The sequence below is a fragment of the Panthera leo genome, chromosome A2 (genome assembly GCF_018350215.1).
Source record: "Panthera leo isolate Ple1 chromosome A2, P.leo_Ple1_pat1.1, whole genome shotgun sequence".
Classification (NCBI taxonomy): Eukaryota; Metazoa; Chordata; class Mammalia; order Carnivora; family Felidae; genus Panthera; species Panthera leo.
This window is the reverse complement of record NC_056680.1, coordinates 149,622,225-149,635,575: the sequence shown is the minus strand read 5'-3', so window position 1 is coordinate 149,635,575 and position 13,351 is coordinate 149,622,225. Positions and strand designations below refer to the sequence as shown.

At 40.5% G+C, this 13,351-nt stretch overlaps 1 protein-coding gene across 3 annotated transcripts in view; it reads right to left on the bottom strand.

Moving 5' to 3' along the window:
* Nucleotides 1-13,351, bottom strand: part of NUP205 (nucleoporin 205) — a 119,211-nt gene that overhangs the window by 73,766 nt on the left and 32,094 nt on the right. For 2 of the 3 annotated variants that reach the window (XR_006198951.1, XM_042925635.1), the window contains exons 1-3: nucleotides 10,899-10,982; nucleotides 2,990-3,132; nucleotides 1,599-1,770 (exon numbers count right to left, since the gene is read on the bottom strand). Coding sequence is in view for 2 of the 3 variants with exons in the window: in XM_042925635.1 (XP_042781569.1) it covers nucleotides 1,599-1,770; nucleotides 2,990-3,132; nucleotides 10,899-10,926 (343 nt within the window). In the remaining variant the exon portion in view is untranslated. Of the gene's footprint in view, nucleotides 1-1,598; nucleotides 1,771-2,989; nucleotides 3,133-10,898; nucleotides 10,983-13,351 lie in introns of those variants that run through there. The other variant, XM_042925644.1, reaches the window with a different exon arrangement.

Sequence of the window (13,351 nt, the reverse complement as noted above, 5' to 3'; positions counted from 1 at the left end):
CATGACATCTTTAAACATATGAAACTTTTTCAATTAAAATGCCCATGAGAATGCAAGCTGGTGCAGCCACTCTGGAAAACAGTATGGAGGTTCCTCAAAAAACTAAAAATAGAACTACCCTACGACCCAGCAATTGCACTACTAGGCATTTATCCACGGGATACAGGTGTGCTGTTTCGAAGGGACACATGCACCCCCATGTTTATAGCAGCACTGTCAACAATAGCCAAAGTATGGAAAGAGCCCAAATGTCCATCGATGGATGAATGGATAAAGAAGATGTGGTATATAGATATATGTATATATACAATGGAGTATTACTCGGCAATCAAAAAGAATGAAATCTTGCCATTTGCAACTACGTGCATGGAACTGGGGGGTATTATGCTAAGTGAAATTAGTCAGAGAAAGACAAACATCATATGACTTCACTCATATAAGGACTTTAAGAGACAAAACAGATGAACACAAGGGAAGGGAAACAAAAATAATATAAAAACAGGGAGGGGGACAAAACAGAAGAGACTCATAAATATGGAGAACAAACTGAGGATTACAGGAGGGGTTGTGGGAGAAGGGATGGGCTAAATGGGTAAGGGGCACTAAGGAATCTACTCCTGAAATCACTGTTGCACTATATGCTAACTGATTTGGATGTAAATTTTGAAAAATAAAAAAATTTTAAAAATGCCCACGAGGCTTCTTCACAAGGCTCCTCTGCTATAATGAAAATGAATTGCTTACTTTATGGAAATTTCAACTTTTTCTCTATATAGCAGCCAGAGAAATAATTTCAAATTTTTTCTGGATTATGTAACTCTTCTGCTTAAAGCCCCTGTCAGCAACTTTCCATCGCAATCAATTAGAATAAAATCCAAATAATTTTCCTTGCCTGCAAGACTGAATGTGATCTAATTCCTGCTCTCTCCTTACCCTCCCTCACCCTCCCCGTCTTTGTGAGGCTCCTGCATCCTTCTATCCATGGTCTTTTTATTCTACAGTGTGCCTTTGGCCTCACCTCAAGCACTTGCTGCTTGGTCTGTCTGGGTCACCAACAACTCTAGTACCCTATCATCATGGAGGTCTCAGGTCATATGTCCCAGAGAAGCCTTCTCTAAATACCCTATTTAGAGTTGCCCTCTAGCAGTCCCCCATCTCTCTATAGCCCATTGCCTTGTTTTATTTTCTTCCTAGTAGTATTATTAAAATTCTTATTTTTAACCCATTCGCTTATCTGAACCCCCCCCACCTCAAAAAGAAACTCCAAAAAAGCAGTGACCTTTCTTTCTTACTCATTCTATGACAATAAATTCTTTGTGCTATAAAATTTGTGAGATGAGCCAATGATTCTTTGCTAGTAAATTACCATGTAAAAGCCTATCTTACAACAGTTAAATTACCTTTCACAACTTCAGTCACTAAAGCCTTCCCATTAGTCAAAGATAAACAAAAGGAGATGTTTTGAATATGGCTTTTCGAATAAACTGCATCCTTAGAAACTACTCTGGAACCTAAATGATACAACACTATAAATCCTGAGCAAATGACTTTATAGTTCTGTCCTCCCTTACCATAGGGTCAATTAAATGTCAACCTACCGGCGAGGAGAAGCTCAACAGCTGCCAATTCTCCAATATCAAAAAGGTCACTAAGGATAAAGGCCTCTTTAATGAGCTGTTCAGGAAGAAGTCGGGTCCCCTGTTGACCCTGGATGGCGACTCCCTCTGTACTGGCTTTCTGAACCTTTTCGTGTTGCTGGACATTTTTTGGCTACAATGGCAAAAATAAATAAAATCAGGTGATGAAATAGTATCCTGGAGACAAGGTCTTAATTATTACCTAGAGAAGTTAATTCATGATAAGGTAGATTGGTCATGTGACAAAAGAAGTACTGTTTATCAGACGATCTACAATTAGACCTTTATGAGGTAACACTTCCTATTTGTTCCAGCACTTTACGCTATTACTACCTTCTCAATAATTGCCCCTGCTAACCTCTGAAATACAAAATTTTGAGAAAGCACAAACAGTATACTATTTTTCAAGTCTGTAAGAAACTTTTCCAGTTATACATTTAATAAATAAAAACATAAGGTCTTCAAGAGGGAAATAACAAATATATACAGGAATTGTTGAATCAATCAGTAGGGCTAGTGATAGTTTATTAGTATATTATGTAAAATGTAGTCTTATTCCCAAAAAAATTCTTACTTGGTTCAGATAGTTAACAAATAACATATAGTATAGAATTATTTGATGGATCACAGTCTTAGAAATTTATATCTGGAAGAAGGCCACATAGGACATTTAAATCCAACTCCTCTATTAACAGATGGAAAAGCTGATGCCCAGGTAAGTCAGGTGACCTCCCTGTCCTACAACTCTAGTGGTAGAGCCAAGACTGGAACTCAGCTCAACTGGCTCTCAGGGTAGGGCTCTTTCTACTAAAGAGAGAAAAAAAAAAAAAAAAGCTAAAAAGCAAAAGGTCATTTCTGGTAAGACAAACGGTTCTTGTTAGTCTACAAAAGAAAATTATCAAACAGCAAGGAAAGGAATTTCCAAATAAGAATTCCCTACACTGAAGTATTCTCTCCCTGGTTGAAAGGGATTTCAAGATGCAGTGAGTAAACACACAGGAATTCATTAGTTCAGCTAACACAACTTACATAACATTATGAAGAGTTAAAATGTTGAAAGTGTACCTGGAAATAAACAAAATAATCAATCTTACTGAGCTTAGATATATTAACTATACGTCAGAAATTCCAAGGACACTCACAATTCTGGAATATACTACACTTTATAAATTGCATTCAAATATTACTAAGATATCTCCTGGCTAGAGATAAATACATATTAACTTCTATGGAGAACAAAAAGAAGATAATAACTGCTCCTAGGAAAAATTACAGTTTTAGAGAAAACTTGAATCAGTGGACTAGGACAAGTACAAAAGCATATCCAAGAAGCAAAAAAGAAAATTTCCTACTGGGTTTCTGAACAGTGAGATGAAGTCAGGTTTGTGTTTCTTCAAGATCATGTCAAGAAGGTGGACAGCTTCAGGTTGTCTTCTCCAAAGAGCATTTCCCACTGTTTGCCAAATGTCTTTGTACGGACCCCACAGACTAGCAGCTTCAAGAAAAAATCGATAAAACCAGCGTCAAATACGACACACGTGTGGAAAATAACATAAGGTTGCTGTCTACATATTTCAGTCACACTCATCACGGCTACTTTTAAATATGCAGAGTTAGACATATAAACCAAACATTAATATACAAGCACACGTATCAGATTTCTCAAAAACAATATAAGCATCATTTTGTCTAGCTTAACGTAACATAAAGTAAATCCCAACTTGAAAGTGGAATATCTGCTATGGTTTTCCCACTTTATTAGCTGTATGACACGGAGCAAGGACATAACCTCACTAGATGATATCTACATCATAGGGGCAAAGGGATTAAATGAGATAAACTAGGTAAAACACACATTACAGTGACTGGCATATCATAGGCATTCAATAAATACAAATCCCTATCATCCAAATAAAAGCAGGAGTAGGGACTAAAGATCAGATTTTGTAAAACTTAGCAACTCAAAAAAAAAAAAAAAAAAAAAAAAAAAGGCAGTTTATTTTGGCTAGGACAGTAGCTATTAAAAAACAACACAGAGGGGCGCCTGAGTGGCTCAGTCAGTTAAGTGTCCGACTTCAACTCAGGTCATGATCTCACAGTTTGTGAGTTCGAGCCCCGCGTCAGGCTCTGTGCTGACAGCTCAGAGCCTGGGGCCTGCTTTAGATTATGTGTCTCACTCTCTCTCTGACCCTCCTCTGCTCACCCTCTGTCTCTCTTTCTCTCTGAAAAATAAAATAAACATTAAAAAAAATTTTTTTTAATTTTTTTTAAAAATTTAAAATGTTTTTTTAAAAACATAAATATGGAACACTTTTGTAAATTTATATAAGTAATACTGAGTTTTTGCCATGTGCTACTGAGCGTGGTTCTGAGCTCTTTCCGCGGATTATTTTATTTCAGAACACTATGAGGTCAGCACTCTGTCTTCTTCCATTTTATACATGTGGAAATTGAGGCAGAGGGGGCAAGAAACTCACCCAGGGACACACTGGATACATGGATTATGAACCCTGGCAGTTTGTCATCAGAATGTGCCTTAACTACTGAACTATATTACTTCCATACCTAACACGTGGAAAATGAAAATGTCTGAAATAAATATAGGTATTTCTGACACATCTGGTAAGTGAAATTAAGATCATATCTAGACATACCTAGGCAAATTCATCTAAACTCAGCCAAATTCACTTATCTAAAAATGTCTTATCTAAAAATGTTTCAGCCCATAAATAAACAATAAAATATTATAGGGGACAGGAGAAACAATCTGATCTTTAAAAACTCAAAATCAGGGGCGCCTGGGTGGCTCAGTTGGTTAAGCGTTCGACTTCGGCTCAGGTCATGATCTCGCAGTTCGTGAGTTTGAGCCTCGCGTCGGGCTCTGTGCTGACAGCTCAGAGCCTGGAGCCTGTTTCAGATTCTGTGTCTCCCTCTCTCTCTGCCCCTTCCCCACTCATGCTCTGTCTCTCTCTGTCTCTCAAAAATGAATAAAGTTAACAAAACATTTTTTTAAAAAAACCTCAAAATCAAATTCTGGAGACAGAGCATACATAAGTGAAAAATCTCAATAACAATAGTACAAAAAAGGGAATATCATTGCTGACACAAAAAAATAAGAATTTCAAAAGATCAAAATGATGGTCAAGAATTTCTAAGGGATGGCTGCACTTGTGCAGCAATTTGGGGAAAATCTGGGTAACAAAGCACAGCCAAGAGAAAGCAGGAGCTAAGGCTCAAAGGCAGGTGCAAAAGTGTAAAAGAGAATTCAAAGAGCCATAGTGGAATTAAAGAGTAACAGCTTTCAAACTTTTGTGACTAGAACCCGCAGTAAGAAATATTCCATATCTCAACCCAGTAACTACATAAAACTGAAAAGTTGTATATAAAATACTAATATTCATTCAATCTGTGCACTCTCATATTTTGTATCATGTTATTTTATTCATGAAATAAATTTATGAAATTCATGAAATATATTTTAGACCCACTGTTTGAATAACACTCCCTGAAGACCCAAGTTTCTGTTTGTAAACAATCAGATATGGTGCCCATATGTGTTTATAAAGACTCTGAAAAGGAAACTAGTCAAAACCAATCAGTCACTCCAGAAACGTGGAACTAATCTATAGCCTGAACTGTAAACATGTTTAACTTCTCTCTGAGAAAGCACAAATCCAAACAAACCTACCAGGGAAGTAAGATGGCATGATAATGCAACCTAATTAAATGTGTTAAATGTTCACTGTAGTATAAGCAATATTGTCATAAAAAGACAATGCATTGGGAAAATTCTTTTAAGGGGGAAAATGTGCATGGTGAAGAATAGACTAAAATGGTCAAACCACATCATTCATTCACTCAACAAGTATTTACTGAGGACTTCCTATGTGCCAGGGACTACAGACCAAGCAAGATAGACAGTATGCCAGTCCTCATGGAACTCAGAGATTGACACAGAGGAAGACATTAAACACAGAATTCAAAATACAATGATCAATATAATAAAAGATGATGGAGAACTGCTAGGAGAACATATAAAAGGGAGAAGCTAGCCTAACCTAATCTGAAGGGGAGGGCAGGAAGCCATAGGTCTTTGGTGTGGGGATGTGGGAGATGGGAATCAGCAGGTCTAGACCTCACATTAAGAGTAATCAGTCCACTCCCTGCTTTGCTTCTATTCTTGACAATCTTCGGATTAAAAAATATCATTTATTACGTAAATTTCTAGAGTAAAAGCTGTGCTGACCAACCAACATGAGTACCCATGCAGATACACTTCTCATTAAAGATCAATAGATTGAGGGGCGCCTGGGTGGCTCAGTCGGTTAAGCATCCGACTTCGGCTCAGGTCACGATCTCGCGGTCCGTGGGTTCGAGCCCCGCGTCGGGCTCTGGGCTGATGGCTCGGAGCCTGCTTCCGATTCTGTGTCTCCCTCTCTCTCTGCCCCTCCCCCATTCATGCTCTGTCTCTCTCTGTCTCAAAAATAAATAAATGTTAAAAAAAAAAAATTAAAAAAAAAAGATCAATAGATTGAAATACTAGTTTACATATCTGTCTTTTCTGAGTCTGATTAGAGAAAATCAATGACTAGGATCCAATCAACTCTGGATACACTAACAAATAAGAGCTCAGGCCTGCCAAAACGAGAACCCAACCCCTAAATCCTGTAGACCACAGTGAGGTACTAGTTGGCTGATGACTAGCTGACTCCCCTAGAGATCATTTTCTTAGCTCTCGATACCTGCAAAGGATAGAGTAGGTTTGAGCCCCAGATTCCAGGCCAAGATGGAATTTTTCCTATTAGTAAGTAGAAGAAGTTTCAAGTAGTACATGACAACACAAAACTCATACTACAGGGCACTGGTGTGGTTGCTGGATTAAGTAGAACACCGAGTGTCAAGAACCAAGGATGAGTGGTGGGTAAGCCGCTAATAAGGTGATGCAACCTAAAGTAGGATGAGGGCAGTCAAACCAAAAGAAAAGACCTGTTAGAAGAGCCAGAACTGGTAACCGATGGGCACGGGGTACAAAAGAAAGGTATCAAGGGGTGCCTGGTTGGCTCAGTCACTTGAGTATGTGACTCTTGATTTCAGGGTAGTAATTCTGAGTCACCTGTTAGGTATAGAAATATTTAAAAGTAAAGTCTATTAAAAAAAAAAAAAGGCATCAAAAATGACTCTAGGCCAACTTGAAATCTGCTTTACCACAGGTATTTAAAAATTCTGAAAGGGGTGCCTGAGTGGCTCAGTGGGTTAAACATCCAACTCTTGATTTCAGTTCATTTCATGATCTCATGGTTTGTGAGTTTGGGCCCCATGTTGGGCTCCACACTGACAGCACAGAGCCTACTTGGGACTCTCTCTCTCACGCTCTCTGCCACTCCCTCCCTCTCTCTCAAAATAAATTAATTCATCAAAAAAAAATCGGGGCCCCTGGGTGGCTCAGTCAGTTAAGCATCAGGCTTCAGCTCAGGTCATGTTCTCATGGTTGTGGGTTCCGGCCCTGCGTCAGGCTGGCTGCTGACAGCTCAGAACCTGGAGCCTGCTTTGGATTCTGTGTCTCCCTTGCTCTCTGCCCCTCCCCCCCCCCCAAAATAAACATTAACAAAATAATAAATAAATAAATAAAAATTCTAACAAAGAGCTGACAAAAGTACATTCTCTTTTCTAAAAGTCAACGCTTAATATACAACAGAACCTCTGAAGAACCAATAAATTTCTTTGTATTAAGCATACTTAGCCATTATAAGCTGACTGAGTTCTAGAGAAAAACTGCCCCCCTTTTAGGAGACAAGGAGGAATCCATTAACTGGTCAAAAATCTACCAAAAACCTCATGTCTACTGGCATCCTTAGTTGGTCATTAACATCAATCCACCACAGAAGGTAAGTGCAACAAAGAGTTTTCACTGGTTTGTCTTTCGTTGGCTAATTTTCATATCTTTCTGTGATTACAAATGAAAAGAGGCTATAAATTCTTCCAAATTACTACTTATGTAGTAAGGAAATCATTTACATCAGCAAATCACATTTATTCACTCATTTATCATGTACCAGGTACTGGTGAGCTTACAGTGTAGGCACCAAACACAGTAATCATGTAGCCAGACATAAGGGTAATGTCGAACGCGGCCAAGTGCAATGAAGGAGAGGTACCCAGGGCAAGAGATCACAGAAATTGAGGAACCTGACCTGGTCAAGGAGGTCAGGGAAGGGAAGGATTCCTTGAGTAAGTGATGATTAGGACAAAATCTGAAGATGAAGAATGGAGTTAACTGAAGGGTAGGAGGTAAAGACATGCATTCCAGAAGAGAGGACAGCGTGGGTTCCCATGGTAAAAGGGTACACTGCACTCCCAAAGAAGCGAACAAGCCAAGCGCTAGAGTTCAGAAAACAAGGGTAGGTAAGGGAGGCAACCAGCACAGCAAGCAGAGGTCCCTAGCCCATGTTAAGGATGTTGGTCTACACCCTAAAAGATCAAACAAGATAAAGACTTTAAAGGTCTCCTTAGTGCTTAGTGAAACAGAAAGGCAAGTTAACCTTACTGAGAGCTGTTTAGGAGGACGGGAAGAGACTGGAGTGAGTAGAGGAAGAAGGGGTATGGAAATGGTACCCGTGAATAGTGACAAATATCTTGTAAGGTCTAACTGTGAAAAAGAGTAAGAGGACGGTAAATGGAAGGAGGCATGAGATCAAGATCAAAAGGGGCTAGCCAATGACTGCCAGTGGCCAGAGGGGGTAAAGAAAAAAGATCAAAAGGGAAGGTAAATGGAAAGAGAAGGGTAATAGGGAGAAGGGCATAAAAGGTGGGATTTAACTTAGATACAGGGAAATGGGTAAAAAGGGTACAGATATATCTAGGTTTCTAGGCTTGGGGGTGAACAGAGAGCTCATGCCTATTGGCTTCTATTTTATTTGTGACTAGGAGGCTGAGGGGTCAGACGGAAGTTACAGATTTCAAGAGGATGGAAAAGGTCCGAACTAGTCACTGCTCTGAACAGGACGGGGGTGACCAGACTGCCACAGAAGGCCTGGTTGCTTACGATAAGCCTGTACGACCACTCAGCTGGGAGGATGCAGGTCACAATACCAGCAAATCATGCAGCTGCAACTCAAGCACAGGTCTTAGACTCTACAACCTCTATTTTTCCCTGTCTACGTCTGTGTGACGTGTGTGTGTGTGTGTGTGTGTGTGTGTGAGCGCACGTGCACGCATGTGGGGTAAAAAACACCTAACGCACAATCTGCAATCTGAAACATCTTTAAGTGTACAGCTCAGTACTGTTAAGGGCATTCACACTGTTCTACAACAGATGTACAGATCTTTTTTATCTTGCACAACTGAAACTCTACCGGTTTAACAACTCTCCATTTCCCCTTTCCCTCAGGTAACTAACATTCTTTGTTTCTGTGAGATTTGACTACTTTAGATACCAAATACAGATGGAATCATACAGTATTTATTTTTGTGACTGGCTTACTTCACTTAACAGAACGTCCTCAAGGGTTTATCCATGTTGTAGCATGTGACAGGATTTCCTTTTGAAGGGCAAATCATATCCCATTCCAGGTATATACTACATTTTGTTTATCCCACTCGTACATCTATGGCTGTTTATATACACATATATGCATATACATACATATATATAATATATATATATATAATTTATTCTGACTATTGGCTGTGAAAAATGTTTCTTTTCTATGGTGTCAATTACCCACTTCTGTCACAAGTCCTTATTATACAATGTATACTCTTTGCATTAGTGGGTAACTCCTTTTCCTCCTTTCTTCAATGATTTATGTTTACTGATAGTAACTTGGGACATGTACTAAAGAAGGGATATAACCACACATACAACATGCAAGCCCTGCTTTTATGATTACATCTGGGTAGGAGACTGGGACAGCAATATTAAGAACAGAACTTCATTACCAGCATCCATATACATATAAACTTGATGTAATAAAATGAATTAGGTTGCACTTGTAGTTTAAGTACCTAAGACTGGCTTACCATCATTTGTTGTACAACCTTGGGGAAATTAAACACCCTAAGCCTTTATTTCCCAATCTGTATTTAACAGCAGCTACCCCACAGGTGTACAAAACGGACTAAATGAGACAATGCAAATAGGATACATAGTACAGTGACTGGGACATACCAGGTGCTCAACAAACACAATCCTTCATCATTATAAAATAATTTATGACCGTGTTTCTGAAATGGTTTGATTTGAAAAACTCAAATTTAGACAACTTTACAAGGATATCAGTCCTGTGGAAAGTAGAACGAGCACCCCCACACATACACCAAAAAAAAAAGACTGCAAGACAGGAAAAGAAAAAGGGCCCAGTAAATCTCACTCGAGTGAGATTCTCTACTAGCACTTACCACACAGAAAACGCTCTTAATTAAACCGAAGAAGCTAACTGCACCTCATTCTGGGCAGGAAATTCTCCGTTTTCAGAACCTCTCTACCCTGGGCAGGATTTTGGGCATCCTTTCCCCGCCCATTAGGCGCCAGGAATTGTTACAATCAAAATGCACCCAACTCTTTCAAAAGACTCTGGAGGCGGTACCGCCCAAAGTTGAGAATCACCAAAAGAGAACCCACCCCAAATCTTCCGGAGCTCCTTTTACTACCTTCTGGATTCTATCCCGCCCAGAAGATCTGCTCCAAAGGCAGAGGTATACGGGGGCGCGCGCCACATGCGCAGAGCTGGGAGTCATCTGCTGAGTCCGTGGCACCCCCGCCCCAGCCACCTTCCAGATTGCAGACTTCATAATCCAAGATCCTCCCTTCCAACAGGACCGCTCAACATCCCTGAGGGGCTGCGCTGCCTTCTGAGGTGCTAGCTTTCAGCCTGCGCTCCTGACTGATACTATCTCGGGTCCTCCGGCCTCACTGCCGGAGACTTGCGTATCTTGGCGAAATCCGGGCCACCGACACAAAATGGAGTGGGGAGTTGAAGGAACAAGGCTCAGCCCCGGGCCGCAAGAGACTGAACGCCGGGTTCCTGTGGACCAAGCCTCCTTGCCTCCACCCTAAAACCCCAACTCGAGGACTGGAGCCGCAGCGCCGACGCGCGCCATTCAAACTGGAGAGGGGTGGGACTCTAGACCCAGAGCGAGGGAAGAGCAGACACCATCCCAAAGTGGAGGCCTGGACTGCGAGGAACCTCACAGTCCGGATCTCTCCCTGAAGACGGACGTTGCCCTGCCCCACCGTTTCCCTTCTGCCCCGGTTGCCCTTACCCGAATTTACCGCCAACAGCGTCGCCATCTTGGAGGCCACTAACGGAGCCCTCCTGCCGCACGGAAGCCCCAGAAAAGGGTGAGGCTGCCCAAAGCTATGCCTGAACAGAGAGGTACCACGCTGTCTCGGAATGTCACGCTCGACACACTCCGGCGGACGAAGACTTAAAAATCTGCCCTAGGTCACATATGTCAATTTTCGCCGCGATATTCTCATTCAAGTTAGGCGAGGGCAACCAGTTCCGAGACGCGAAGTCCTCGATATGACGTTAGTCGTGCAGTGCATTCTGGGACTTGTAGTTTCTTTTTAATGATAAATGAAGTTTAAGCGCAACATAAGGCTAATTATTGAAATTACGGCTCTTTATGATATTAAAAAAGCCGTAAACTCAAGTCGTTATCTCTATTTCAAATGAAATATTCCTTGCATCTCTCTCTTACTTTGAGGAGTGTAGTGGGGTGCAAGGTATCTAAATCTAAAAAAGCCATTTATTTGATCAGTTACAAACTAGGTTTTCATTACATTTCAATATGTCAAGCAGACTGCGTCAACGTAGTTGCATAGACTGAAACAAATCAAAGTGAAACAAATGATAACTTTTCATTATGACATTTTCAAACGTATACAAAAGTAGAATAACGAACGCCCAGCTTCAATCACGTGGCCAATTCCTGTACTCCACCCCTAACACAAGATATATTTTTGAAGAAATTTCCAGACAGATCATCTCATAAATACCAAATATTTTTCTACCTCAGCACCCCCAAATATCTGGATCTTTTTTCAATTATTAAATTTTAGTTTGCTTATTTTCAAATTAAAATATAGTCATTACCATTTACTATCATATGCCAGATGTTTATTACAAATTTGACATTATTGGACAAGGTAATAATTATTATGTCATCTCATTTAATCCCCTAAACAATCCCGCTAGGTAAATGGTGTAATTATAGCTGCTTCTCTCAGAGATGTTCCACATGCCTTACAATTTCAGTTTGTCAACTCCTCTAGCATTCCACTGAGGCTGGGAGGAAATAAGAGTTTATATTTCTATTTCACTGTTGGAAATCAGAATTACATAACGTAGACACAATCAAAGCAGACATATTCATTCTTTTGAACAAATAGTATTCAGTGACACAATGTACATTAGGTGGAACACAAAAGTCACTGATGAGTTGTTTGAAAGTCATTGTTTATATATAGACACAGATGCCAGACTACCATCAAAGTGGTTTTAAGGAGTGAAGGGGAAGAGAGAATGAAAAGGCAAAGCGATATTTCCCGAAGTTTAGCGTGAAAGTGAAAAAAATATTGAGCAGAAACTTGGCAAAGTGGCATTTAAAGATTTTTCTCTCTCAGCACAACTATTACAAACCCCCCTCCTCCCTGCATGCCCACACACTTCCCTCTAAGTAGATCACTTTGCTTTCGATGAAGAAACACTTCAACTTCCCGCAACTCCTCCCACCCACCATCACACTTACAAGGATTCTTTCACAGGTTCCTCAATCCATAGCAATTGGGATATTGGGATATTGCCATCATAGCTCTCCTACAACTGCTCTCAGTGTGGTCACTGATGATCAACTAATTCCATGGGCACTTTTATGAATTTCTTAGAAATTCTTTTGTTTCTTTAATGTTTATTTTTGAGAGGGAAACAACAGTGTGAGGCAGGGAGGGGCAGAGAGAGAAGGAGACACAGAATCCGCAGCAGGCTCCAGGCTCTGAGCTGTCAGCACAGAGCCCGATGCAGGGCTCGAACCCAAGAACCATGAGATCATGACCTAAGCAGAAGTCAGACGCTTAACCAACTGAGCCACCCAGGCACCCCAAGAGTTTCTTAGAAATTCTATTTCTCCTTGACTTATGGGGTACCTGCTGGTTTTCGTCCTATCTTTCTAGTTCTTTTCATGTTTCCTATGTGGACTTCTCTTCCTCCTCTCACCCATTAGATGTAGCTCTTTCTGTCATTCCCCAAGCTTGTTTCCTCATTCCACATGCTTTCTCTGGGAAAACTTATGGCTTCTTACTACCAGCTGTTCACTGCTGAATTCTGTATTTGAATCTGTAGTTCAGTCCCCTCTCCTGGGCTTCAGATTTGTATATCAAGCATGTCAACTTCACATGTCTACTGATTGTCACACGGCCATCTCAGAATCAATTAATCTGAAACTCAAATTAGCACTTTCCTCTGAAAATTCTGCCACCTGTATCCAGCCGATTGCTAAGGTCAGAAATCTGGGAGTCATTCTGTATGTTTCCTTCAATGGCCAAATCCTATTCATTCTATCTCATAGATATTTCTGGAACCCTTTTTCTTTGCTCTGCACCCTGTTGCCATTGTTCTATTCAGGTCAAGCTCCTTACACTCGTATTTTGCAATAGCCTTCTCACGGGTCTTCCTGATTTCCATCTCATCCTCCTCTCATGAACGTCAAATTGA